At 39.1% G+C, this 26198-nt stretch overlaps 1 protein-coding gene and 1 non-coding gene across 2 annotated transcripts in view; both read right to left on the reverse strand.

Moving 5' to 3' along the window:
- Positions 1-5186: 5186 nt before the first annotated feature.
- On the reverse strand, positions 5187-5305 carry LOC141007771 (5S ribosomal RNA). The gene has a single exon (XR_012180031.1). It is a non-coding gene; the product is annotated as a 5S ribosomal RNA (ribosomal RNA).
- Positions 5306-12598: 7293 nt separating this feature from the next.
- The window catches only part of bbx (BBX high mobility group box domain containing), a 29421-nt gene continuing 15821 nt past the window's right edge, over positions 12599-26198 (reverse strand). Inside the window, exons 8-16 of the mRNA XM_073479844.1 lie at positions 25811-25891; positions 23309-23374; positions 19413-20268; positions 19145-19277; positions 17755-17906; positions 17446-17535; positions 16920-17114; positions 15718-15910; positions 12599-12776 (exon numbers count right to left, since the gene is read on the reverse strand). Of these exons, the coding sequence (XP_073335945.1) occupies positions 12698-12776; positions 15718-15910; positions 16920-17114; positions 17446-17535; positions 17755-17906; positions 19145-19277; positions 19413-20268; positions 23309-23374; positions 25811-25891 (1845 nt within the window). The 3' untranslated portion in view covers positions 12599-12697. The remainder of the gene's footprint in view (positions 12777-15717; positions 15911-16919; positions 17115-17445; positions 17536-17754; positions 17907-19144; positions 19278-19412; positions 20269-23308; positions 23375-25810; positions 25892-26198) is intronic.

A 26198-nucleotide genomic window follows, 5' to 3' on the forward strand; every position in this document is an offset into this window, starting at 1 on the left:
AATAAAGAGCACACAGCAGAAATACATAGAATTACACTGCACAGTCGAAATACAGCACACAGCCGAAATACAGTGTAGAAATACACAGCAGAAATACACAGCACACAGTCGAAATACACAGCAGAAATACACAGCACACAGTCGAAATACACAGCAGAAATACACAGCCGAAATACAGTGTAAAAATACACAGCCGAACCACACGGTTGAAATACACAGCAGAAATACACAGCATACAGTCAAAATACACAGCAGAAATACACAGCAGACAGTCAAAATACACAGCAGAAATACACAGCAGACAGTCAAAATACACAGCAGAAATACACAGCAGACAGTCGAAATACACAGCAGAAATACACAGCACAGTCGAAATACACAGCAGACAGTCAAAATACACAGCAGAATTACACAGCACACAGTCAATACACAGACCACAGCAGAAATACACAGCCGAAACAGTGTAGAAACACAACACACAGCCGAAATACACAGAATTACACAGCACATAGTCGAAATACACAGCAGAAATAGTGTCGAAATACACAGCAGAAATACAGTCGAAATACACAGCAGAAATACAGTGTAGAAATACAGTCAAAATACACAAGCACACAGTTGAAATACACAGCAGAAACACTCCAGAAACACAGCACACAGTCAATACACAGAACACCACAGCAGAAATACACAGTCGAAATACAGCACGCTGTCAACATAGACAGCAGAAATGCACAATACACAGTACACTGTAGAAATAAAGAGCACGCCGAAATACACAGCACGCACACAGCCGAAATACACAGCACAACCACAGCCGAAATACACAGCACAACCACAGCCGAAATACAGTGTAGAAATACACAGCACACTGTCGAAATACACAGCACACTGTCGAAATACACAGCAGAAATACACAGTACACAGCTGAAATACAGTGTAGAAACACACACAGCAGAAACACACAGCACAGTCAATCAACCGAATTACACAGCATACAGTCGAAATACAGTGTAGAAATACACAGCACAGTCGAAATACACAGCAGAATCACAACACACAGCAGAAACACAGCACAAACACACAGCACAAACACACAGCACAATCAATACACAGAATTACACAGCATACAGTCGAAATACACAGCACAGTCAAGAAACACAGCCGAAATACACAGTGCAGAAATACACAGCATACAGTTGAAATAGTGTAGAAACACAGCAGAAAAACACAGCAGAAACACCACACAGCAGAGTAGAAAACACAGCAGGAATAAACACAGAGCATAACAGGATGTGTGCCTCCCCTTCTGTTCACTCCCAAGAAAGCCAGTGTCAGAGGAGTTATGTTTAAAAGTAGCATTATTTTTTCTTCAGAAGGAGAACAAGACCAACACAACAAACAAAATAATCTGTTAACCCTAAATTCCTGCCGCAAATCAAAAATATAAACAAGACAAAATCTTACTGTGGCAAGAGAGAGGGGAACATGAGTCGGCGAACTGGATGATTTGGGACTTATGGTCATGCTAGTTTCAACAAACCACCAATTGGTGTATTTTTTGTTGCTCGACAACGCCACCTGGGGGAGTTTCGCCCCCAGGAACTGAGATTAGAAAAAAGGACACAGGTTCGAACATACACCCCGACAACAGATGTGATTTCAATATAAAAAGAATATTTCACAATCAAGTTGTTTAAAAAAAAGGGACCATAAAACTACTGCACCCCCAGTGACAACTACTTAGTTGTGGTATACTATTTCCAACTATACACTACATCTCTAAGCTCTCAGCTAAATGAGGATGTTAAGAAAACAAATCATGCAATCAACTTAAAACAAAAACACAAAAAGGAACAAAACACAGCGATCCAATTAGAAATAATAAACCTAGAAAAAGCAATCGTTAAGGCATGCAACCACAATCCAAAATATACAAAACATGCAATCAACTTAAATGAACAAAAACACTTAAACACAAAAGTAAACAAAACACAAGCAAAGCAAATCAATTAGAAATAAACCTAGGAAAACAAGCAATCATTAATTCATGCAAACATAATTCAACATGTACCAACTCCACACATAAAGCCACCAAGCCCCAGCAGTGGGAACAGCGGACCAACAATTAGCAGCGCATGGTTGCAGTGAGTCAGTTAACGACTGTCACCGAACCGGACTAGCGGCAGACGAGACAGCGGCAGTGTCACCCGGTGCGCCGGAGCACTGAACACAGGACCTGGAGTCCCGCAGCGCACAGCGTGCCTGCAAATTACACACAAAATCGCCAATTAAAATTACGAATCATTACTGAAAGTAATCTGAACTACAGACCACCTACCACAGAACAGGTACAGCTTTCCCGACAGAAGAGGAAGCGCAGCAAGCCGCGCATAAAGTTACTGCTGAGAGACCAGAGAAAAGTTACATTAGCGGCAGGCTGAATCAACGCCGCCGAACCTTAGGTGAGCCAGCCTACCTGGAGAAAGCAAACCGCCCAGCGCGGACAACTCCAGTCCCCCACCGCCGCGGCCGACAGACAACCGCACTGCAAAGCACAACATAGAACAGCTGTAATGCCCAAAAAGACGCACAGCGGCCCCAGTGAACCACGCTGAACAGGATTTATACTTACCGAACAATTAAGATCCAGCGAATCTTAGAATGCCAACCACCACGCGGATCAGACCAAACCACACGCCACACCAGCCCTGGACACCAGACCCGGAGAGACAGAAGCGCAAACTGAGCAGCAGGCACCTGTGCAGATATAGTGGCGGCCAGCCCCGCCCCTCAATCAGGCGCAGCCCGCAGACCCGCACCTGATGTGGATCGAGCAAAGAGGACGGGGCGGGGAGTGGATGAAAAGGTTCATCCTGCCACATTACCCAACTCCAAAATCAGTATAAACAGGAGAAAACGGGTTATCAAAGAAAAGGGCTTCTCCCTCCTACTATGCTGACACAAGGTAGTCTATTTTCAAAGTACCGGATCTGAGTTACTTACAACTTGTATACATCACAAACAGAAACACTAGTCAAACTAGACACTGGTCCATGTTGGAAGTGGAAGATTGGTGGAGAGGGAGATTGCAGTCAGCTGGCGGTTCAAAAAGTGCTCCTCTCCTCCCTCTAACCAATCCAGTGTGAGCAATCAAGCTGAGCAAGCCAATCAGCAGGTCCAACCTGCTCTCAATCAGAAACACACACACGCACACACACACTCAGAAAGGGCCTGATCACAAACTACACTGAGGAGGAGAGACAGATCAGCAGCAAATATAAACACAATAATGACTCAGGGTCATAACAATAAACAGCATAGATATACAGTACACAATATTAATACACAGTACACAGTATAAATACACTGTACACAGTATAAATACACATTAGCCCTGGCTAAAATACACTTAGACATCTGGAGATAAACAATTAATGTAGACACATCAGCCTTAAAAATAGTTTTAAAAATGTTTAAATATGGTTAAAACATTGATATAAATAAAAGTTTTAAAATTTAACTTCAAAGGTTTAAAAATATGTAGAAATATAGGAGTCTTTATCTTTATAGTTCATAAGTCAGAGTTCGTAGTTCATCAAAGTAGCAGTTTGTTTGAAATGTAAGGGGCTGTGTCCAAATTCAGGGGCTGCAGCCCTCGAAGGGCGCATTTGAAGGCTGTCCAAATTCAAAGGCTCCTTCAAATGCAGCCTGCCCTTCCCTCTTTTCGGAGGACGCACCGCTACTATCCTTCGCAGCCTCACATATCCCAAGATCCTTTGCGCACCGCTGCTCAGTCCCGAAACAGAAGAGGAAGAAAGAGAAAATGGCGACATCAAGTGGCGCAGACATGACATTTAAATTAAAGTAATGAGTTTATACTCGGTTTTTACTCATTTGAACATCCAACGCCAGATATGTTAAACTTCAAGAGACTATAAAACCTCCAAAGTTTAACTCTCAGTTAAAATACGTGAAGTTGGTAATGCTATGGTAAACATAGTTGTTATTCACCAATGGATTCATGTTTATTTTGTAATGTTGATAATTCAATTTAGATTTGACACATTGTACACACACAAATAAATGTACACGTTTGATAGATTTGAACCAAAACAGACTTTAATGCATGAACACCTGGTGACGCAACCAGGAAATACTCCGAAGGCTAGACCGTCCCATTTAACAACGGTGGATGTGGCCTTCAAGGTCTCTCCGAAGGCCGCGGCCTTCGTGGACCGCTAAGGCCGCGGCCTTGAAGGCTGCAGCCCCTGAATTTGGACACAGCCAGAAGCTTCCCGTCGTGTTTACCTCTGCGGGCCGCAGTCCACGGCTCCTTCTGGCTGGGTGTGGAGCTAGCCGGGGCTTTGGGCTTAACTCCCAGTTGGATACGGTGGTCTGGGTGTTGGGCGGCAGAAAGATCCAGGCAGGGGACAGTTGAGTCCATTTCAACGGCAGTTGAGGAGGTGACGGCGGGACCTATGGTGACCAGTGAGTCGAGGAGGCGTTCATCATCCTTGATTTGGTACAGGATGGATATTCTTCCTTCCAGCTCCGAGATTTCCTGGGTCACTAACTCTTTATATGGACCAATGGTGGTTGCTGATGAAAGAGAAACAATTGTGGCCAGTAAAAGGAATCGCAACAGGGGTAAATGTAGTTGTCTTATTGAAGTAAGCAGGCAGCAGGCAGAAGGCACTGGGCAAGACTTACTTGCGAGGGCTCCACAACGGGAGCCCACAGCGGAGATGTAGAGTTGTTATGATGCATACAGGAGGTCCAACAGGGAGATGGGACTTACCAACACAGGCCCAAACACTGGGCCTGCTGAGGTGGGTCAGCCTTTGGTAAGCAGAGTTGGTCACTTCCTGGATTGTAGTGGTGGTAGTGTAGGTGGAGACAGCGTGAGATAGCGGTGGTGTTAGCTGCTAGTCTCCGTTGGCTAGTTAGTTAGCTACCAGGCTAAAAACAAGCCGGTTACTCAGCTTCTCTCTGATGTTTTAAGATCCAGATGTCCGATGGCTAAAATCCTTCATCCGGTAAAAATGTAAGGTTAACAACCACAGAGATCTAAAAAGTGTGTCGTAAAAAAGTGGCTAAAAGGTCAATTTTAAGACAGCTTCTGGCGGACAGCCTGTGGCAGCAGCCTCACTCAAGCAGGAAGTATCTCAGAGAGAGCGTGTTCAAGCTTACAGCACCTGGCATTCCCAGGCGGTTTCCCATCCAAGTACTAACCAGGCCCGACCCTGCTTAGCTTCTGAGACCAGACGAGATTGGGCGTGTTCAGAGTGGTATGGCCGTAAGCCGCTGGTTTACTGCTAGTTTGATGGTTTGTAACAAGTTTGTTTGCAAAATTAGTCAGTTAGGGTTGGTTTGTAATGGTAAACTGTATTCTGACAGTTAATCAATGCTAATAGACATTTTTACAGATAATCACATAATCTGTGATTATATTGGATATCTATCAATAAAACAAATCTGTGTAAAACTACAGAACAAATAGTGCTTTCTGGTAATTTTCATAAATCTTATGTTTCATTAATTTTACATTTAAAAATGTTTTTACAGTATTAAACTGTTATTGAACAATTTTATCTATTAAATAAAAAGCATATATTTGTGAAATTATGGTAGACTTTCAAATGTATTTAAACAGACCTTTTGCTTAAAAAAACATCCAAACTCATAAAAAAATTAAATTTTATGTGTATTCACAATTACAGATTTTTCCTGTTGTTTTACATAGGACATGTAAATTTACAGAGTTCTTTTGTTATTTCCTTGCCATTTTCATGTTGTGGAATTACAGACTTTGAATTAAATTAATTAAATAATTAAAGTACACATACACTTAAAAAAACAAATATTTACCTTAAAACTATAAAGAAAAATGGTAAATTGTTTGTATGGACATAAACCTTTATATAATGAGCTACATATTTAATTACAGATAATTATTGTCATTTTACATAAATTTATATGTAATTAAAGAAAGCAGAAAAATACTGTATAAATAATAGAGTAATTTTAATGTACAAAAATGAGAAATAAATGTAATTTTTCATTTTTGGCATGATCCTTAAAATATCAGTTGGTTTGTTAATTTACAGATATTGTCCATCATTTTACAGAGTTTTGTATACAATTTAAAGAGACAGAAAACTACTTTAAAAAGTTATTTTCCGTAAAATTAGGGGTGTAAATTGTGAAAGAAGGGGCTGTAAAACAGTGGATACATTTTTTTGAGCATCACAACCCCAACGAAATGACTCGTTGCACTGTCACGACTGGAGCCATTCAATCAAATAACATTTCGAAAGTCTGGAAAAGCCGCATGATTGAATTATTTTACCCTCACTCAAGTTAGCTGGGCACTAAACAGGAAGTTAGCCGTCTCGGTCGGCAGAAGTCTCTAGTGCGCACGCTCTACAGGCAGCACAATGCAGAAGCTATGTGGAAGAGCCCCAGCCAGAAGTGGAGCGTTTTTGGCTTCATGCACCACTGAGCAGCTTTCATAGGAATAAATGCAGCTCTGCCTCAAGAGCTGTGTCCAGTAGTAATAGGTCCATGGGATGTGCGGCAGCGAGGCTCCTAATGGCTAATATTAACTCGTAGCCCAAAAACTTTTCAGACGATGGTTTCTGACGATGTTCAAAACACTCTTGATTTAAAAAGTAATTTCTCTTCATCCAGATGTGATGGCACCCTTTCACATAGCAAGCTGTGCTATCCATGGTTAACTTTTAAAAAAAAAATCAATTTCAATAAGGTAGAGTTCACACTGCTAAGCATTGTAATACTACTTCCGCTCTAAAAAGGAAGTAAGGATTCATTACAGCAGTTTAAAAACAAATGATCAAAAATAATGCAACAAAACCAGAGATATCACTTTCTTTGTTCCACACATTAATGAATAAACATATTCTTGCCTTATACAGAAAGTTTCTAACTTGAAAGTATTATTAATGTGCGTTTGCTGGTTTTTGTTTTGAACTGGGATGTCAGTTAGAGTTTGTCATTGCTATGTTCTTATATTTTGGCAACCAATACACTAATTGTTTGAAATTAGATTTTTAAAGAAAATTAATATGACATTATTCCTGAGTATGTCATATGATTTTTTTATGTAATGTCCATTGCCACTGTTTATGTGAGTTTACTTCAAGTCTACTTGAAGTACAGTTAAAGGGTAAATTTCACGTATTGAAAAATTATACCTAAATAGTTCAAGTACAAAAATTATTACAAGAAACAACTATACACTATAAAAAACTATATATGTAAAAACTATACAACTTGAAAATTACTGTGGGTATATTTTATGTTACAGCTGTGTCCCTGAAAGTGTTTGTGTGCTTTCCTTTTCCCTATGTTCCCAGTGTCAGTGTTGTCATACACTTCAAAGTGTACTTTAATGAACTAAAATGTGCGCTAGAAGTAGGCTATGTAACGACTAAACTAACAGGACCTAAAAGTGTACTAGTATTGTTCACAGATTAGTTTCACTGCAAAGTAAAACTTAAATGTATTAGGCAACCTGGTAGCTCACCTGGTAGAGTGTGCACACCATGTACAGAGTCTGAGTCCTCAGCAGGCTTGATTCCAGCCTCTGGCCCTTTGCTGCTTATCTTTTTTATGTAATAAAATTAACTTGAAGCATACTTCTTTTTATAAGGGTAACCCTAGCCGTAACAGATGCTTCTGAAAAAAATATCTTTCTGTTGACTTCCAAACCGTTTTCTGTTGCATTTTACTTATTATTTGCCTATGAGATCAGAGCCACATGTAACATACTAAATGAATGGAACTACACCAGAGCACTGTGTAAGTATCCGTGGTAAGAAATGTCCAGTGTCCAGTTCAACTGCAGGTGCTCATTACTGTTGTGTTTGACAATGTGTTTAACAAATAAGCATAAACAACAAAATCTTTTCACACAAATGCACAGATATAATAGATGTTATTTTAATTAGGTTTAGGTGTTCAAGAAGTAATAGTTCTTTCAGCAAAAAGTGTAAAAGGAATAATAGTTGCATCAGCAAACAGTGTTATGACATTGGTAGTTGTTGGTAGGGTTCGAGTATGGAGGGTGGCGGGTGGCTGAGGGATCCCTCACTAAGCAGGGGTTCCAGTAAGGCAAGGCTGCATTTAATAACTGGGCTGTAACAATCAAAATCATATCTGTCAAGATGATTATCAATAACATAAATAAGATTAAGCACATGTTGTACAAACTAAAGAGGAAAGAGACTTTAAAGATCTGGCATTACCTCTTCTTCACAAAAAAAAACAAAACAAAAAAAACATGATCTACATTCCAGTAAAGGGTAGATAATCTTATACACCTTTGTGTATAAAAGGATGCATATTCAGTTGTATGTTTTATTGTGTTTATTCAGCTAAACCTATAAAAAGGAACAGTAATAAATAAGTTGAAACTCAAGCATTCAATTGTTCTATCTGATTGCAGGAGCGTCCCTGTTTTATAAACTGTCCTGAACAGACTTTCACTTTTACTGCAAAGGAAAAAGAAGTAGCAAACCAGGGAAAGCTATTGTCCTACCTCTTAAAATGCAAGAATCTCTCAGTAATCAGTCTCATGGTTGCTCACATGGTACAGCAAGTCCTTTTGGACTTAAAACCTCCACACATTTCCATTGAGTTCGCAGCACAGCAGCTAAACTGTTATTAGAACTGTTGGTTGTAACGAACTATGCACCTAAGGAACAGTATACCATCATAGCATACATACAGTACAATCAAGACTGAATTAGAAAAATACAGGTACAAAATGATTACATTCAAGAAGACAGTACTAGCACAAAAGGGTATTATGGTCATTTAGGTAACTAATATAGGAATTTCAACTTTATAGAAGCATTTTCTAGATAGAAAAAGTGGAGGGATGGGGAAATGACAATATTATGGCTGTTTGGTTGATGTGTGGAATTGTTATTGAGTAGATTCTCGCATATATAATAGTTAAAATGCATAATTTCATTAGACTGGATACAAATTATATATTTTCTTCAAAGACCATGCTCATTTTGGTTTGGGTCATAAGGTGCAAATACTGTATATTAAAAGAGGCATTGAGTGGTGCCCTTTTGTTGCACTTCATTCCAACTCTGGGCTCAAAAACCAAGGAAATTTCATTTGATACTCAGGATGAATTGTGCTGATATTTTTACCTGAAGATTTACACACCTAGAAAATGCAGTGCAACTGTTATACTAGCTTTCTTTTTTTTTTTTAAAAAAAACAGGATTTCTGTTTGAATATACCTTTCCCTTCTCTTTGGCAAATGTCAATAAACCTACTTGCTATTTGCAAATATATCTCTATTTTGGGGGAAGACAATTTCTTTGTCTTTGCAAAGAACTACGTTGATTTCCACCAGTGGAAGAACTATACAGTTTACTGCCTGGATAGTATCATCCTCGATGTAACTTCTCTAATATCTGAAAATATATATATACCGTTTATTATTTGGATTATCATAAAGCATACCGTGGTTCCCTTAAGCTTAACTGGGAAACATTTGCAGTTAGTTTGTTAGATTGGACAAATTTAGAGAGGAATTACAGATTTGATGCATAAACTGCACTATTTGCACACAGGGGCCTACATAAGCCAAATATTATTACCACGTAACAAGGCCTTAATAAGGATAAAATACTATTTCAAAACGCATGAGTTCACTAAGAGCCATTCATTTCTTATTTGTCTGTCCTGTCATTCTGTCCAAAGCGTTCTGAACACAGTTGAACATATATCCACGAAAAATCGATGCGGTCGCCGTCAAATACACACCTCTAGAGGTGAGAAGGCAAGCTCATTGTCTAGAGGTGGTGGATTTTATCTCAGTGCCTGGTTGCTTAGCAGGTAAGCACAGATGCATCTTCTATGAGCTTGATCTTTTCAGACAACATTCTTGATCCAGTAAGCTTGACTTCAGGAAAGCCACTGAAGTTCATAAAGGGGACCTAGTTAAAAGAACATCATAAATGCATACAATTTAACAGAAGAATGATCAAATAGAAAATAAAGAGCTAATAAAGTTACAGATGTGACTGAATCTAAAATGTTATAAATTAAGTATTGGTCTACACAGAGGAACCAAAGGCTGCTGCGTAGTAGGTGAGGGGTATTGCTGGGGAGTCTGTGTAGCTCTGTTTTCCTCCGTTAGCCTGTGGCAGCTCTTCCAGGTTCCACAAACCCTTATGAAGACAACAAAGCTGCAACTTTACCACATCCATCCTTATTTTTCCTCCTAACTACAGCTGATAAACTGTAAACACAAGTATGGCCAAGACAGAGGCATGGGAATGGAATGATTCTGACCAAACATTACAAAAACAAAGCCAAAAATAAAGAACACAAAAAACGTTGGTTATATGTAACCTCTGAGTAGACCATTACTTGGCAATAAAATCTCAAAAGGCTGATAGGAAAAGAATGGGGAAATATTGTCAAATGCCTTGTCTCCATTAGATCTGAGTGGAATAGTGTGCTCTGATTTGACACATTAAAATCAATATTTTGTTTCTGTACGAAATCAGAGAAAATCTATATTGTATTCCTGTCTTTTTTTTAACTGCTAATTTTATGAGAGATAAAACAAATAATCAATTTCAATCTTTTATGTAGGAGCTTGTGGCTGTCCAGAGGACACTATAGAATGGTGTATTGATGAGGCATAAAACCTGGATATTGGTTAGCATTTTTGCACATCCAGTTCCCTCGTCTCAAAGTCAGACCTTTTTTGTATTGGTTTTCGGTTAAATACCTGAAATAGGGTCTGTGGTACCACAGGCTCAAGATATTTACACGTTTTGTTTTATGACATAAAAAACATCATTAAATGTCCCACAATTTAATTATAAAGCGCTTAAGTGTCTTAAAAATGGCGGTTGCTAACAAGTGTCTAAATGAGACAACAGAGGTTGTCACAGACAATAAACATCATGATGCCAAATACAGAGACTTATCTACTTACTAGTCCATCTTTACAGGCGGACTTCAGTTGAACATTATTCTAGCTCAAACTTTACAACTTTGTACAAACACAAACAAGATTGATCAATCTACAGAAAACCTGTATAGTAATTGTGTAGTAAGACGCTTAGTGGTGGTAACATTCAAGTCATGCCACCACAATGTAGTCTGTTTAAAGCTTAACATTAGCTTTTTACTTCTACAATTTTAAGTTTTTACACTTTGAAATTTTCAAAAGTGATGTTCATCTGTGAAGATTATCTTGCTGAACAAAACATGCATAGTTAAATTTCTCTGCGATATTCCAAAACCTAATTCACGAATCCTGTAGGCTTTTTGTCGAGGGAACCAGGGCAATGCTAACTTCTGTGCTGGCCTACAAAACTATGTCATCCCTACACCACTCTATGGAGATGTTATGGTGTAAGAACACTGTGACTGGAGACAAGGCATTTTATTACCCTTCCAAGAGCAATTCAAACTTCAGCTACAAATTAGTGCAGTGTTTACGTAATAAACAAATTAAACACCTATTCCATAAAATAAGTTGCACACAAGGAATTGACCTTTCTAATTGCTACGCAAAATGCAAAAGATCAAGTATTGACAAAAACTGCATTTCACTATCCAAACATGTTTACACTGGCTTCAGGATGTGATGGCATTGAGCAAGAAGCTGGTTGAGGGCTTTGTGGTAGCAAAGCAGGTCTAGGTGTGAAGGGTTAAGGCTATATTTGCTTTCACTTTCGCACAACCTCCCTATTATAGGAAGCAGTTTTCAAACCGACTTACTGCCTCATAAGCCTGATAGGGACACTGTGAACCTACTACTTCAGGATAAACAGGACAAACAAACACCCTCAGCTAAAGTCAACTCTAGTTCAAGGGTATGCACAGGTCTACTCTTACACATTCATTCTAACATGATTATTTGTAGCTACCACATACTGTTTTACAGTAGCATCATCTTAACATATATCAAATACACAACCATGATTTCTTTGTGGTTTGAGTACACCACATTAATGTACCACAGGGAAACACTAAGCGAGTAGTTGGTAATGGAAGTCTGTCCATCATGATCATTTACCCTGGTTAAAGTCATTTTGGGTTGAAGCTGGAAGGAATGGAAGGGATAAGAGCTATTCAAATACAGAGGTATTCTACCAGAGGTGGAGGGAACTCTTCAGTAGGCGTGTGTGTGAGGTAAAAAGGTAACAGAAAGCTGTGTTCGTCTATAAAACTAATGCAGTGTTGGGTTTTTGTCCCGACCTAAAATGCTATTTTTTAAATTATAAGACCTTAAAAATGGCCTCTATTTGACAAAACGGTGTACGATAAACAGATGACAACCATCTCTATAAAGGAAGCCATGCACTGGGGGAGAGCTTGGTTCTTCCACAGGCCCTAACAGAGCATCTAAGGAGGGTGAGAGGAGGTGAAAAAAGGTATTCTCCCTCAAACCAAAGGAAGGCTTCAGGGAAAACACTGAGATAGTGAGGAGCAAGGAGGAGGAGAGCGTCTCTTTCCTCCACCATGACCCCGAGCTCAAGCAAATTCATCACAAGGGGAAGGTGGAGACTGTCCAAAACTTCCTGATCCAAGTGTCCCTTTAATGTGGGGTTACTACTGTGGAAAGTAAAGCTCCACTGCTAACTTCCACTTCCATGTTGTGGCTTCTCATAACAGCAACAGAGTTTCACTGATCAGCGCAGGAGATGAGGACTGGAGTCGGGGCGAGCTCTTTCTTCTGACTCTCAGCCAAGCCTCTCTGGCCTCTGAAAAAGGACATTACAGAAGAAGTCAGAATTTGTTCACAACTTAACCAGTGTCTTTTTGAAATGAAACAATCTATCTAAAACTGTCCAAACTGTGTCATTGAAGAGACGTACTGTGACAGCAATAAAGAGGAAATGGTACAACATGAAATAAGATGCCAAAAACATATTGCTAAAGCAAAATGGTCCATGACTAAAATGGGAGGTGGTCAAATCAATGTGATTGTCATGGAGATGGGTGAGAGAATACATTTCATTGCAGGTAATGTTGCACTGTCAGGTATTCTCCTTGACAGAGTCCTGCATAAAGACCCTGAAGTTGGAAGGATCAACCACAGAATTCACTGTAAGTTGTCACAGCAAAATTCAAATCAAATAAGTATTTTCTCTCATATCAACGATAAAATTATAGAATCTGACATGACTATAATCACGTAAAACGTCAAGTGATGTAAAAATATATCTGTATGAGTGGTTCTTCCATGAGATCCAATGTAAAGGATCAGAGATATGATTATATAGAAAGCTCATGGTTTACAATGACAACAACCAGAAGTCTTACGCCAGGTTCAGACAAGACGCCGAAGCGCCGCGATTAGCTGCGAAGCGCCGAGGAGCGGAGCCATTTTCGATTTGGCGCCCATGTTAACCAATGGTGTTGTTCACATAGGTAGCGCCGCGTCTGGTCTATTTTTTTCGCGTGCTGCCGCCGAAAGTGTCAAGCCGGGCAGGAAGTCAAACAAAGCAACAACGAGAGAATCCGGTCATTTTCAAAATAAAACACATTTCAAAATAAAACTATTTTCGATAATTAAACACCCCGATTGACAGAAAACTACTCATTACTATGAAGTGGACATACATTTACAGTTGTCAGGAAAACATGGCGTTGTAATTTTATGCAGTTATTTACTTTCCTATGGTGAAAAAACAGCTCCAAGTGTGACTACAGAACAGCTGAGGAGCAGAGCTGTTTGTCGACCGGCGCAGAGAAATTCGTGTCTGGTGTGAGCAGAAGGGTCGTGGCTCACTTCAGCGTCCTGTCTGAACCTGGCGTTATAGTGAATTCAGAACTGATATTAACACCCGTGAGTGGTCTGATCACAAGTCAAAAACTTCAACAAGTTCACACCTGGCATCAACATGCGTCTCGGCATGCGTCGGGAGCGACCCCTTGTGATCGGATCTCCCTTACACACTCTAAATCCAAATAAATGCATACATTATTGGAGCAAACGGAGAAGATGTAACTCCACAACAACTCACAAAATGTAGTGATTTTTTTAAGGGAGTCTGGAGACTTTCTCCATGCGATAAAGCAGTTATCTATTTTGGTTATTGATTGCTGTATTTGTAAAAAATTGACATGTTTAACATCAATAAAATGTTGTCTACTTTCATATAGTCATGGTCTTGGACGGCAGCCTCTCCGCCCATGTTGAGCTTCTAATTCACTGCAGACTTGCTTTTTGGTGGTTTTTGGTTGACTCTTGACCATCCTGACCAGTTTTCTCTCAGCAGCAGGTGATAGTTTGTGTTTTCTTCCTGATGGTGGCAGTGACACAACTGTGCCATGCACTTTATACTTACAAACAGTTGTTTGTACAGTTCATCTCGGGACCTGTAACTGCTATGAAATGACTTCAAGTGTATTTTTCTGACTTGTTCAAATCAATAATGTGCACTTTCAGATCAATGCTCCTTAGACTTTCCCATTGTAGTGTTTGTTGCTGAGTCTAATGGCTGTATCAAACAAGCCCTATTAAAATGGGCCCAGAAAACCAAACTTCATGAATGTTTTTGTGACTAAGTAGTATGTGTTCCATTCATTCCATCACAGAAAAATGAGTTATAGAAATAATTGAAACTCAAGACTACCATGATATACTGTATGTTCTTTACAAGTGTATGTAAACATTTGATCACGACTGTATTAAGTGTAACTAGTGAACATGTGGCACAAACCACCTCTGACTTTGGTCTGAGTGATTGGATCTCAAATGTGCCCTAAATGGGTCTTGGGGACATTTACACCTGTACTTAGAGCAGTCCACTTGTGATTGGATCACTCAGGATGGACATTAATACCAGGTCTGAACAGGGCCTTATGGCTTGAACACACTATAAGACTTTCCAAGTTGTCAGATTGCTGTGCTGTTCACGCTACATGATTTTCAGCCTTGTGGTTGGGAGTCTTACAGTCGTTGTGGTTTTCAAAATATGTTACTTATCAGCGTCAGGGCGTCACACATTACAAGATCACACACGCAGGACATGACACGGGAAAAACGCAATTCAAACAGTCCAGGTTGTTTATGAGCTGACTTGCAAAGAAAGAAAAAATAGTAAGAAAAATAAATTAATACGGGTACTCCCGTTCACAGGAGTGTGGCCTGATCTGCCCCTGATCTGGGGGCAGATCAGCACATTCATCGGAGACAGCTCAGGGCTAAAATCTTGTAGTGCAAACTTGGCATAAGACATTTATATTTAAGTTTGCTAGTTACTTGTTTTAAAAAATGGATAATTCCACATTTGGGTGATGCAGATGTTTTTTTCTACTTACAAAAAGTCATTGGCAGAGATATGAGCAAGAAAATGTATGTGTGCCTGGAAAAACCCTGACAGGACAATTCAAAGCTATACAAATCTATGGTACTATATATTACAATGCTAGTATTAGCAAAGGTATAAAACACTCAATAACACTTGCTGATAAGCAGAATCTTTTTGTGTGGATTGTCAACAAGACTTCAGCAAACTAAAAGCCAAGTATCTTAACTAGTATTATGCTATTTTTATATTTTTACAGCCCATAACATCTTCTATTGGTTGTCTGTAGGTCACTTAACATTATTGTGGACTGGCAGATCAAGGAGATTTGATGAAAAATATGCATTTTATTGAATATAGAATATGTTACAAATGGCTGTGTCTCTACCTGTGAACGTTTTCCATGGCTGCTACCTCAGCGAGGGCTGCCAAGCTGAAGAACGCAGGTAGCTCTTGTGGTACGGTGCTCCTCTCTGCCTCCTCTGCTCTGGGATTACTGTAGCACCCTTTATCATTGCATAAATTCTGTTGGGGTAATGGCTTCTTATCCTGTTCCTGGTTTAGGTCCCTAGTTTTGTCCTCTAAAAAAAAAACAAACAAAAAAAAAAACATGCACAATTAGAAATGATTATAGCGGAACATTCCATTTGTATTTCCTTTCAGATCTATCAAACAGGAACTTAAAATGTTAATACTTTCACTAAAATACAGCATTTGAAGAGACAAGACATCAGTGTCTGACGTGCCAGAAAAAGTACTTCATCATAGTAGTTATGTTATGTTATGTACTATTCAGATGTACCAGTCTGCAACATTCTTATAACCTTCCAGTTCCAGCAACTGGACGAGATGAGACGATATGAGACGAGATTACATTTTTATGGTCCTCCGTGCATCTGCCGGCTGCGCGGCTCTGACGATGCATTCAGGTGTGCTCTCAGACAATGGGAGTAGGGAGTTTTTATACTTTATTGTACAAATGTGCTAAGTTTCATGTTATAATGTGATTATTATATTGTACAAACGTGACAAGTTTCACATTATAACATGATAATTTATATTATTATATCACATTTACATGATTTGATTAAGTTCTACTTCATGCTTGGCTTGAGACAGGCGAGATTTTGCTGTTATTGAGCACGGTGGACGACATTGCGATCAGTATGTGTACAGTAAGGAGGATTTTAAAATGCTTGGGGCTGTACAGAGGACAGAATCAGTCCTTCTTCTTCTGTAGGTATCATCATTTCTCATTGATCAGCTGGAGGCACCATGGATACAAGCAACCCAGCACAGCTAATGACAGTGCTATCTGTCTACATAGAGTTTGCCTTCAATAGTGATCAATTATCAATAAAGATGATGACAACAACTCTGTTTGACTGTATATGAGCAAAATGCTGTATTTAACTGGAAGAGGAGCACACATCAATTGATTTAATGTGAACTGGTACTTGGTAGTACCGACATACTTTGGTACCCTTAAAAGTACCGAGTTTGGTACCCAACCCTAGACTTGAGACAGATACAGACAGATTTTTTAAATTCCATACTTTCTTACTGATCATTCAATCATGAATCACTCACCCTCGACAGGAGACACGCTGCCATCAGCTGTGCGCACCAAGTGTGTGATCTTGGTCTTCCTAGCCTTCCTCTTCTGGCTACCAACTAGCATCTCCATATTAGTGGTGCACTGGACATCTGGGAACATTATGGCAACGGGGGCACATGATTTGGCTTTTGAAGCTGAATCCAGCATGCTGGAATCATTCTGTACCACTGTGTTGGAGAAAAGATTCATTATAGATTTCAATGATGTCACCTTAAGGCTTCATTCATTTGTTCAGTATCATTGTGCTTTTATCAGATGAAAGTGTACTGTTTGCACATAGACAACAGCTAATTCTTAATTAATAGTTCCCATGAATATATCCCATTCTTGATAGCTTGAACAGTGCAAGCTGAAACATGTACGAGAAGTACATACATTACAGTATAGAGAGCAATGTTTTCAATCAAACCAATCTATCAATACTGAATACTTTATATAAATTCTGAAAATTTTCACATCCCTGCCTTATAACGCACAGATATCAACATCCTAGTTCACCTTTGTCCACTGCACCTGGTTTCTCCTTTTTGTGTTTGTGCTTCCTAACAATCTTGTGGAATGAAGTCTTTTTCTGAGATGGAGATGGCCCTGATATAGCAAAAAAACAAAGAAAAAAGAGCATGGAAATGCTATGTTATGGAATCCAAATGTTTTTGTTTCAACAAAGAGAGAACTGGTACTGAACACAACAAGTGTGAAAAACATGATTTTACAAATAGGTGCTGAGTGGGCCATGGATGAGATGAGGGATATTAAAGAACGGTCATTGTGTTTATTGATTGGAGAAGTCTTTACATTTGTTCTCACCTTTTCCGGCTTTAGAGACGTCCTCTTGGACAGTGGAGCTGTCGGTCTTCTTCTTCTTTGTGACAGCAGTGCCCTTCTTATCAAATGTCAGTGGGCTATACTGTGGCAGGCTGTTAAACTTCCTCTCAAACTCCTCCTCCAGTTTCCCTAGGCTGATAAGTGAAGTTCAGAGTTTACATAGCTGTGCATGTAACCAATAGCATATTCCCATATAGCATATCATATAGAATATAGCATATGTTAGTAACCATATTCCCATTGCAGCCATTTTCCACTGATTATCATTTCATCACTTCCTGATTGAGCAACGACTGAAAATACAATAGTGAAAATCCAGAAAGATACTTTTAATTGTATATATTATATATGTGTAATGTATGTTTTGTATTTTGTATGCTACTGGACACTTGAATTTAAATGTAAATTAGCTAATTCTGAAATATCAACACACATGTTGGACACATTTATCTAAGCCTGGAAATAAACACACTGGACGTACTATTAATCAAGCTTACAATATAACTTTTACTTTCGTACTGGCTCTTCAACTGACCTCAGAAATGTTCTGGTTAAGTCAGTAATATTTTTTGACGTTACGTTGTCTGGAACACATATTTCTTTTTAATGTTCACACATCAAACAAGAACATTTCTTTAGAAGTGAGTCTTTGTGTGGCAAGAAGAGACTGGCAAGACATGCCTATTTAGTAACATAGCATTACTTCTCATTACAAGCTTGATTATATTGAGTGTGTCTTACTTCCAGCTTAAATACATCTTCGGTCCAAAATGTGCGTTGAGATTTCAGAATTAATTTAAGTCTTTTCATATTATGCAACACTATCAAATGGTAATGTTAGCTAGAATATAGTTAAATGCTGATAAGCGCTCACAGTAGCGAATGGGTTATCAAATATGTCGTTTTACCTTGAACTATGGCCCGATATCCCTCAAGATTTTCACTGTCCATTGTCCCTACAGTTGCTAATCAATAACGAAGCTGTGAAATGATACCATTTTGACAGATTTCCCATGTTTGCACCACTTGCAACTTGGAACACAGGAGTACAATATTTGAGCTTCCCACCATGAGCGTGACGTCAGTGGAAAATAGCCGCACTGTGAATATGGTCTGTTGACAGAAATATGTAGATGCACAAACAGTATGTATTGTCAGATATTTCAGATTTTTTTACATTACCAGGGTTTAGCCTAACCCTAACCCTTCCATACTATAAGGTATATAGAGAACATGAAACAAAGGAACCAACCAATGTGAAGTGACTAAAAATGACTCTTGATTATATCATTACCCTGGAAAATTATTGTACTACATGCTACAAAGAAAGGTAACATGAAACTGAGTGAAATGAGGACCTGAAATTACTCACCCCTGTGAAGATTCATCTTTGGACTTGGACTTTTTCAGCTTCTTGGGGTTATTAGGTCCCATCTGAGCAACTGCCCAGCTGTCATCACTCCAGTTTGCATCATGATCAGAAGCACGGAAAGCACCTCTTTTACCTGCACATGTACAGACCAACAAGATTATATCATTAGCAACGCTGGTGTTGTAAAATGATAAATACATGAACCTTTTAGAAATATGCATTTACATACATAAATAGACTAGATTATGCATTTATTAATCAGTTTTACCTCGGTCAATATTGGCTCTCAATGAGGTCAGCATTCCCTCAGAAACAAGGGTTTTATACAAGGCGCCTTTACAGCTTCGCTCTGACTTCCTGGAGCCACGGTTCTCTGTGTTGGGCTCACAGGTCACTTCACCCGACCTCTCCCTCGCCTTGTCCACCTCTTTGAGCTTAGCACATGAGGGGCTGGGGCTGCTGGGGGAGTGATGTGGCTCTGACAAACTGCCCTGAAGGTCTATGCTTCCTATATTTGCTTCTTCTGCTTTTGTCTTGAGACTATCATCAGTCACCTCTTCCTTCATCTCCATCTCAGAGGAACTGCACTGCCTACACTGCCCACTGTCATCCTCTATCTCCTCCTCTTTTTCTTTGACAAAGGTCTTGACTTTGGGCTTACTCTTCTTTTTGGGCACACCAGAGTTTCCAACAATAGGACTGCTCTGGGTCTTCTTTTTGGGCTTCTCCTCTGTGTCCTTCCAGGCCCCTTTGGCTACTGCCTCAATTGTACTGAAGATACTGTCCACATTTGTTTCCGCATGGTTACACTTCTTGATGATTTTTGCTGAGCAAGGGATCTCATCAGGATCATTTGACTTGGCCACCTCTTTTTTCTTGCTCTTGTTTTTGACACGTGCATTTTGGCTGCTGAGTTGTGAGGGAATGGCATCAGTGGAGGTAGAGGTGACAGAGGAGAGCAAAGGTAGGAGGGCTGATGAGTGAGAGGAGGGAGGACAGTCGTCTGCTGTTTCCTCCTTGATCTCTATCTTGACAGTAGTCGGCTGGAGAGAGACTGAAGAGAAGCTGTCCTCAGGCTGAGATTCCACTGTGTCCATCTTTCCAGCTTCAGACGCTAAGCACATCTTACAAACACAACAGATAAAATTCACTGTTAAACAAACAAATATAAAATGACAACAACCTATACTTGACAGTAAACTTGCTTTACAAACCCTATACAAATCAGATATTTATATAGACTATTTTATGGATTTATTATTATGATTAATGACTGTGTTATGTGACATGGAATAACATGTATGCCTCTGACTAACAGACAAAGTTTTAATCTGTAAATGTCTGTCACTGTGAATTGTAGCAGACATAGCATTCTCCAACTTCTCAATCTTTTAGTGAAAGAACTCCTAAACCCTCACGATAGATCGATAGATACTTTATTGATCCCGAGGGAAATTTAGACATTTAGTAGCTTATATGACACATTTGACACACAAATGCAAATGTATAATAAAAGTGTATAAAAAAAGAAAATGTAAACAAGAATACTACTACAATCTGCTAACTGTCATGCTACAGTATGTGCAAACTGAGGTAGTGTAATTGTACGGGGGTTCAACAGTGCATGTGTATTGCCAATTAAAGAACAGTCCAATTACATTTACAGTGCTTTTATAATCATGCAACCTGGAAGTTTTCCTTTACATTAACTCAAGCCGCTCGAGCAGCGCAATCAGCAACCCCAACACACAGCAAAGGCCTTCTTTACTCATTTATCAGTAAGTTAGAAGATCTCTATGCTTTCATATGCCACTTTCAGAACAGTTAAAAACTTTAATCATAGGAATAAGGCAGCATTCAAGATTGGAGTATTCCAGCACACCAGGAGTGCAGACTGTTGGACTTTCTGCGAGGGGGTCTTTTATTGAATTAGTGTGAATGCAGATGCCACAGAATAATCCTCCGATCAGGTTGTTCCTCTATTCTGATTGGTCTCTCCCTCTCTCTCTCTCTCTCACATTCACATATTACACTTAAACTACGTTTTATGCTTTTGAGAATATTAAGCCTTTCTCAGTTTGTTCTTCTTTTCTTCATTACAGTATTGAGTACTTTAAAGTGCCTCTTTTGAACTACCAGCTTTGACATCATTACAGTTACCTCCCAGCTCTCCAAGCAATGGTTTTCCATCTCTTACCTTCTTGAGGGTTTTTCAGCAATGTAGTAATTTCACCCATATGATCTAAAATATTTTCTTATTGGTGCCTTCTTTTCAGCTCTCTCTTTATCTCTGTCAATGCAACAGCACTTTCAAGCCAACATTGTTGCTCCAATCATAATCTGTTCTGATTGGTGGATTGATGTTGAGCTTTTTCTGGCAAGTTATATTGTTAATAAATTCAAACCCAGATCTGTTTGGGGTTTAATTAACAATATAATCTTCTGTCTGTCTGTCTGTCTGTCTGTCTGTCTGTCTCTCTCTCGCTCTTATTCTCTATCTCCCTGTCTCTCTCCCTCTCTGTCTGTCTGTCTGTTTTTCTTCCTCTTTTTTTTCTTCTTCTTCCTCATCTGCCTCCTTTTCCTCTCCTTCCTGCATGTTCTCCTTGTTTGTCTTTGGCTCTTCTCCTCCTTCTCTTTAGTCTTCCACTTCCTCTCTCTTCCTCTCCATTCAAATTAGAAGTCTGCATTTTGAATACAAACGTAGGGCTCGGTTCGGGCCAGGCTCATTTTTTTTTTTTTATGGGTGCTCTAAAGTCATGCTCCTTGCTGAAGCACTGACCAACTCTGTTACACACACCTCCTCATCACTCCTGAGCTGTTAATCCGGCCGCGCACAGTGACACACACAAAACACACACACCTCCCTGTCCCATCAACAACTCTGTTTGACTGCATATGAAAAAATAAACTGATATTAACCGAGGAGGAGGACGAGCACTGCTGCGTCTCTCTGTGTGTGCGCAGATCTCAGTCTGTGGATCAGGAGTGACTGGTCATAAAAAGCATCATCCTGATCAATAACGGTGGGATGAGAGGGGAGAAATAAATCCTTAATGAGGAAAATAAATAATGACATCACCTGCAGCGATCCTCTAGCAGCAGAAACCATATGTGTATCTCTACATTAAAATGCGCATTTGTGCACAAGGAACAGCTGATAAACTTCATTTGATTATTTAAAACTCCTGACTTGTTCCCTTTGGAGAGTTGATAACTACAGCTTTTAGTTTTGCTGATTGAATGTGACACAATATTTGTTACAGTGGCATGACTGCGTTCATGGAAATGTTTAAAATAACTGAAAGCATCTGATTTTCGGGTTTAGACTCGGGTGTGGGATTCAAATGTTGCATTACAGCCAGGCTTATTGTGGGGTCAGGCCTCTACATCATGAGCAGTTCATGGACACGGGCTTAATATTCAAGCCTGTGCAGACCACTAATTCAAATGTCAAAACGCTCAGCTACTTTCTGACATTTCTGCTTCTGTTAACTCATTTCAACCTCCAGTTTTCACAGCATTAGTTACCTTTCAGCTTTTCTAGCAATGCTTTATCATCTCTTACTTCCTTAAGCTGATGTAGTTAACCTTCCATGTTTTTCAACAATGCGTGCAATGCATTTGCTGATATTAAAGGCAATTAATTTCACATTTCTGCTAATTTGGCAATTCTTTCAGAATCTGTTCTGCTATATACGAGCTAAATACAATTTTGTAGTTGGTTCTGAATTTGGTTGTGAATGCCGGAAGCGACACACGTTCTTCTACCATCGGAATTGTTTATTATTGTACTGGTTTTCAGACCTTAATTCCTTCTCCCATTTTTAAACATAGAAACTTCATTCAAACATCAAAATGTACAGCTCAATTAAGAACGGCGCATCATTATTCACATTTTTGATATGTTTTAAAGTTCCCAAAATACTCAACATTTTCTGCGAAAATTTCCCCATTGAACTGAATGGCAAATGTCCAAAAATCCTACTAATTAATACTTTCAGTTAGAAACTCCATTCAAACTTGTACATTACATTAACGTTGCTACCTTAGATGGGTTGAATGGTTTGTTTGCATGCTTTCTTCATGAAACATTCTCACCCTTTATTCTATAAAGCTGTAATGTTTTACTTAAATAAACTATACCCGAACTGTAAAATGCCTTACCTCAGCAAGCTGGAAGAGAGCGGACTGTCTGCATGGTTTTCCTTCAGGTACCACAGAGAGAGATGACTGTGAAAACACAGGATTATGCTTTGTCACCTTTATTTTTATGAAATAACGCTGCTTCGTTTTCTGCAGATATTATTATTCAGCAATATTTAGTTCCTTCAACAAATTTCACCCTGCTTATTGTTTATTGTAGGAAACATTAAACCTCAGGCCTGTACCACAAAGCGAGTCCAGTTTGGTCTGGTTCTCTTGAGGTTACCTCACTGATCCTAACTGGTATCATGAAGCTTATAATCAGCTGGCTCTGCTAACTCTCAGCTTCCCATTCAGGCTAAGATCACATTCATGTGAAATAGGCTCCATTCCAGGGGACACAAGGGACATCATCAGAACCACGTATGAAAGTACTTAATATTTAATATAAAATGAGATGGAATTTGTTTAAAGCAACAGCAAAAAGTGATATTCAACTATTTGAAAAGTTAACAATATAAACACATAACTAGGTGAGAGAAGACACTGTAGAAACACTAGAAATAATATCTGAATTATTGACAGCAACACTAAAGCTATAAATAAGTGTGGGAATGAACATATACAATATATCTTGAGTATAAAGTGAGTACTTTTGCTTCTTGTCTAAAAAATAATTATGATGAATTAAAGTGATGCACTGTTTGCTACCAAAAGTAGCTAATCCCTGATAAGGTCCATCTGACTGAAATGCAGCATTTAAAATCATGGGAGCTAATTGCCAGTCAGTGGACTAGTTTTATGTGACAACCCCTCCACCTAGGCACCAAGTGTCTCTGGTTCAGACAGTAGGATTTGTTTCTCAAATCAGATCTGAAAGACATCTGCACTATTATTTGCAAGTGATCAGATCAGATTTTCAGGTCCAGACATCACCAACATATCTGTATGGGTTGCTATGGTAACAAGGTAAGCATCAGTACCTCTGTATGCTGGTGATGTGGCTTTCCAACACGGTTCTCTGATCACATTGTCAAGTCACGATTCAGACAGTTTATTTGACTCCACAGACTATGTTCTCTGTGTTGTCTTCCATACCACTCTGATCATAGCAGCCTAGATTCTGCTCAACCACTCTGATGCACTTCTGTCTCTCTGGATTTCACGTTGCTGTTCTGTGTCGTGTTGTAAGTGAGACAAAAGATGCTTTAAAATCCAATATGAGCAGCCAGAACATCTGGACTGATTTGCATTTGTGATCCGATTTGCAAAAATCACATTTCATGTATTGTATTTTTGCTGTCCAGACTTCCTAAAATCAATCTGGATACAATCTGGATATGCCAAAAGACAGACTTTGGCTGGTAGTGTGAACATAGCCTCCGTTTTGCAGCCTCTGTCTGTATGGACTGTGAGATGGAGCCAGGTTTCAGGTCTCTATGACCTTCCTGTCAAAAGTTATTCCCAAAACGGGAAGTCGGGGGTTAACTTGGCAGTTATCATGCCTATAACCTAACCCCTAAAACTCTAACCCTAACTTGACAAAACATGACATCACAAAACAAGATTTTTTCAAATTCTCCTCAAGTTATTCTGCCTCAGTGATGGAATAAGAGTGTAGGAGCATGGTTGCTGTGAGGACGAAAGATACTTTGCGTGATTAATACAGATATAATTGCCATTATGTAGTTATTAATTGCAGGAAAACTATCCTTCCTTTTTGTTAAAAGCTCTGTTGTAAAACCAGAGCTGACACATGTACCAGTTTTACACCAAAATATGCATGTATATGATTTATTTTTAAATGCAGGCAAACTCGCAAAAAAAGGTAATGTTATTTCAAAAAGTCTTAATCAATACCATTCTAAATTAGACGCACTATTTTTTTCCTCTTAGCTCCATCACCAACTAAACAATGTTTGATCGCTGCTTGAACAGAGAAGAATGGAAAAGTATTAACACGCCCAATGTCCTTAACTTCAGCACGTCATAGCATTGCGCTTAAAGGGGCAAAAAAAAAAGCATGTCTACCTAGGTGTGTTTTCATCAGAGCCGATTAGAGCTGGAGCTGATAAATACCCTTGACTTCTGCAGAGTCATCTGTCCTGTGAGCAAATGCGGATTGTACACATTCACGTAAAAACAAAAGCCAGACATTAGTGTTAGTGGGTTTTTTGTTCGGTATAAAAGAGCTAATGGAAATCCTGGATGAATAAAGCAATTTGACTAGCTCCATGATACCAAAAACCATTTTGAGTACAACTCAAAATAGCTGGATAACCCATTAATCTCACTTAGTTGTACAGCCCCCTCCATGTTTTGTTGTTGGTTTGTCTACAGTATAAAGGCCTATAGGGCAGCTTTGTTTGTATGTCAGCAATTGTTGTTGAAAAGTTGTCAATGTATATTAACAATACTGTCATGAATCCAAGTAACTAGAAAGTTTGTAGATACAGTCTTGGAATATAAATAACTCACAAATGATAAACAGCACATTAATCAAGAATTGAAATTCAGTCATACCTCTGCCAGTGGGGAGAGGGCAGACTTAACCCTGCTTTCAATAATGTCAGGCACTCTGTTCGGTATTGTCCCAGACAACATCTGTAGATTGAAAGAGGGTGAGCGAAATCAAGTCAGTTCTGGTGAAAAACTTTAGATAAAAGTGGGTGCAGTCAATCACACAAAAGTAAATTTGCAATTTTAAACACTAATATGGTTTTCACAATTCATTGATCTGAAATGACTCATTATGCAGCATCACTTAACGTTGCAGCTTATAAAGGTGGGTATCTCAATATTGCCGAATAGCTTAATCTATACTACAGCAGAATTTGTTTGTTGATATATTTTGTTCTAATAACCTGCATAGTAACTAGTAAATAAAGTTGTCATTTCATTTAATGGAAAA

The sequence above is a fragment of the Pagrus major genome, chromosome 13 (genome assembly GCF_040436345.1).
Source record: "Pagrus major chromosome 13, Pma_NU_1.0".
Taxonomy (NCBI): Eukaryota; Metazoa; Chordata; class Actinopteri; order Spariformes; family Sparidae; genus Pagrus; species Pagrus major.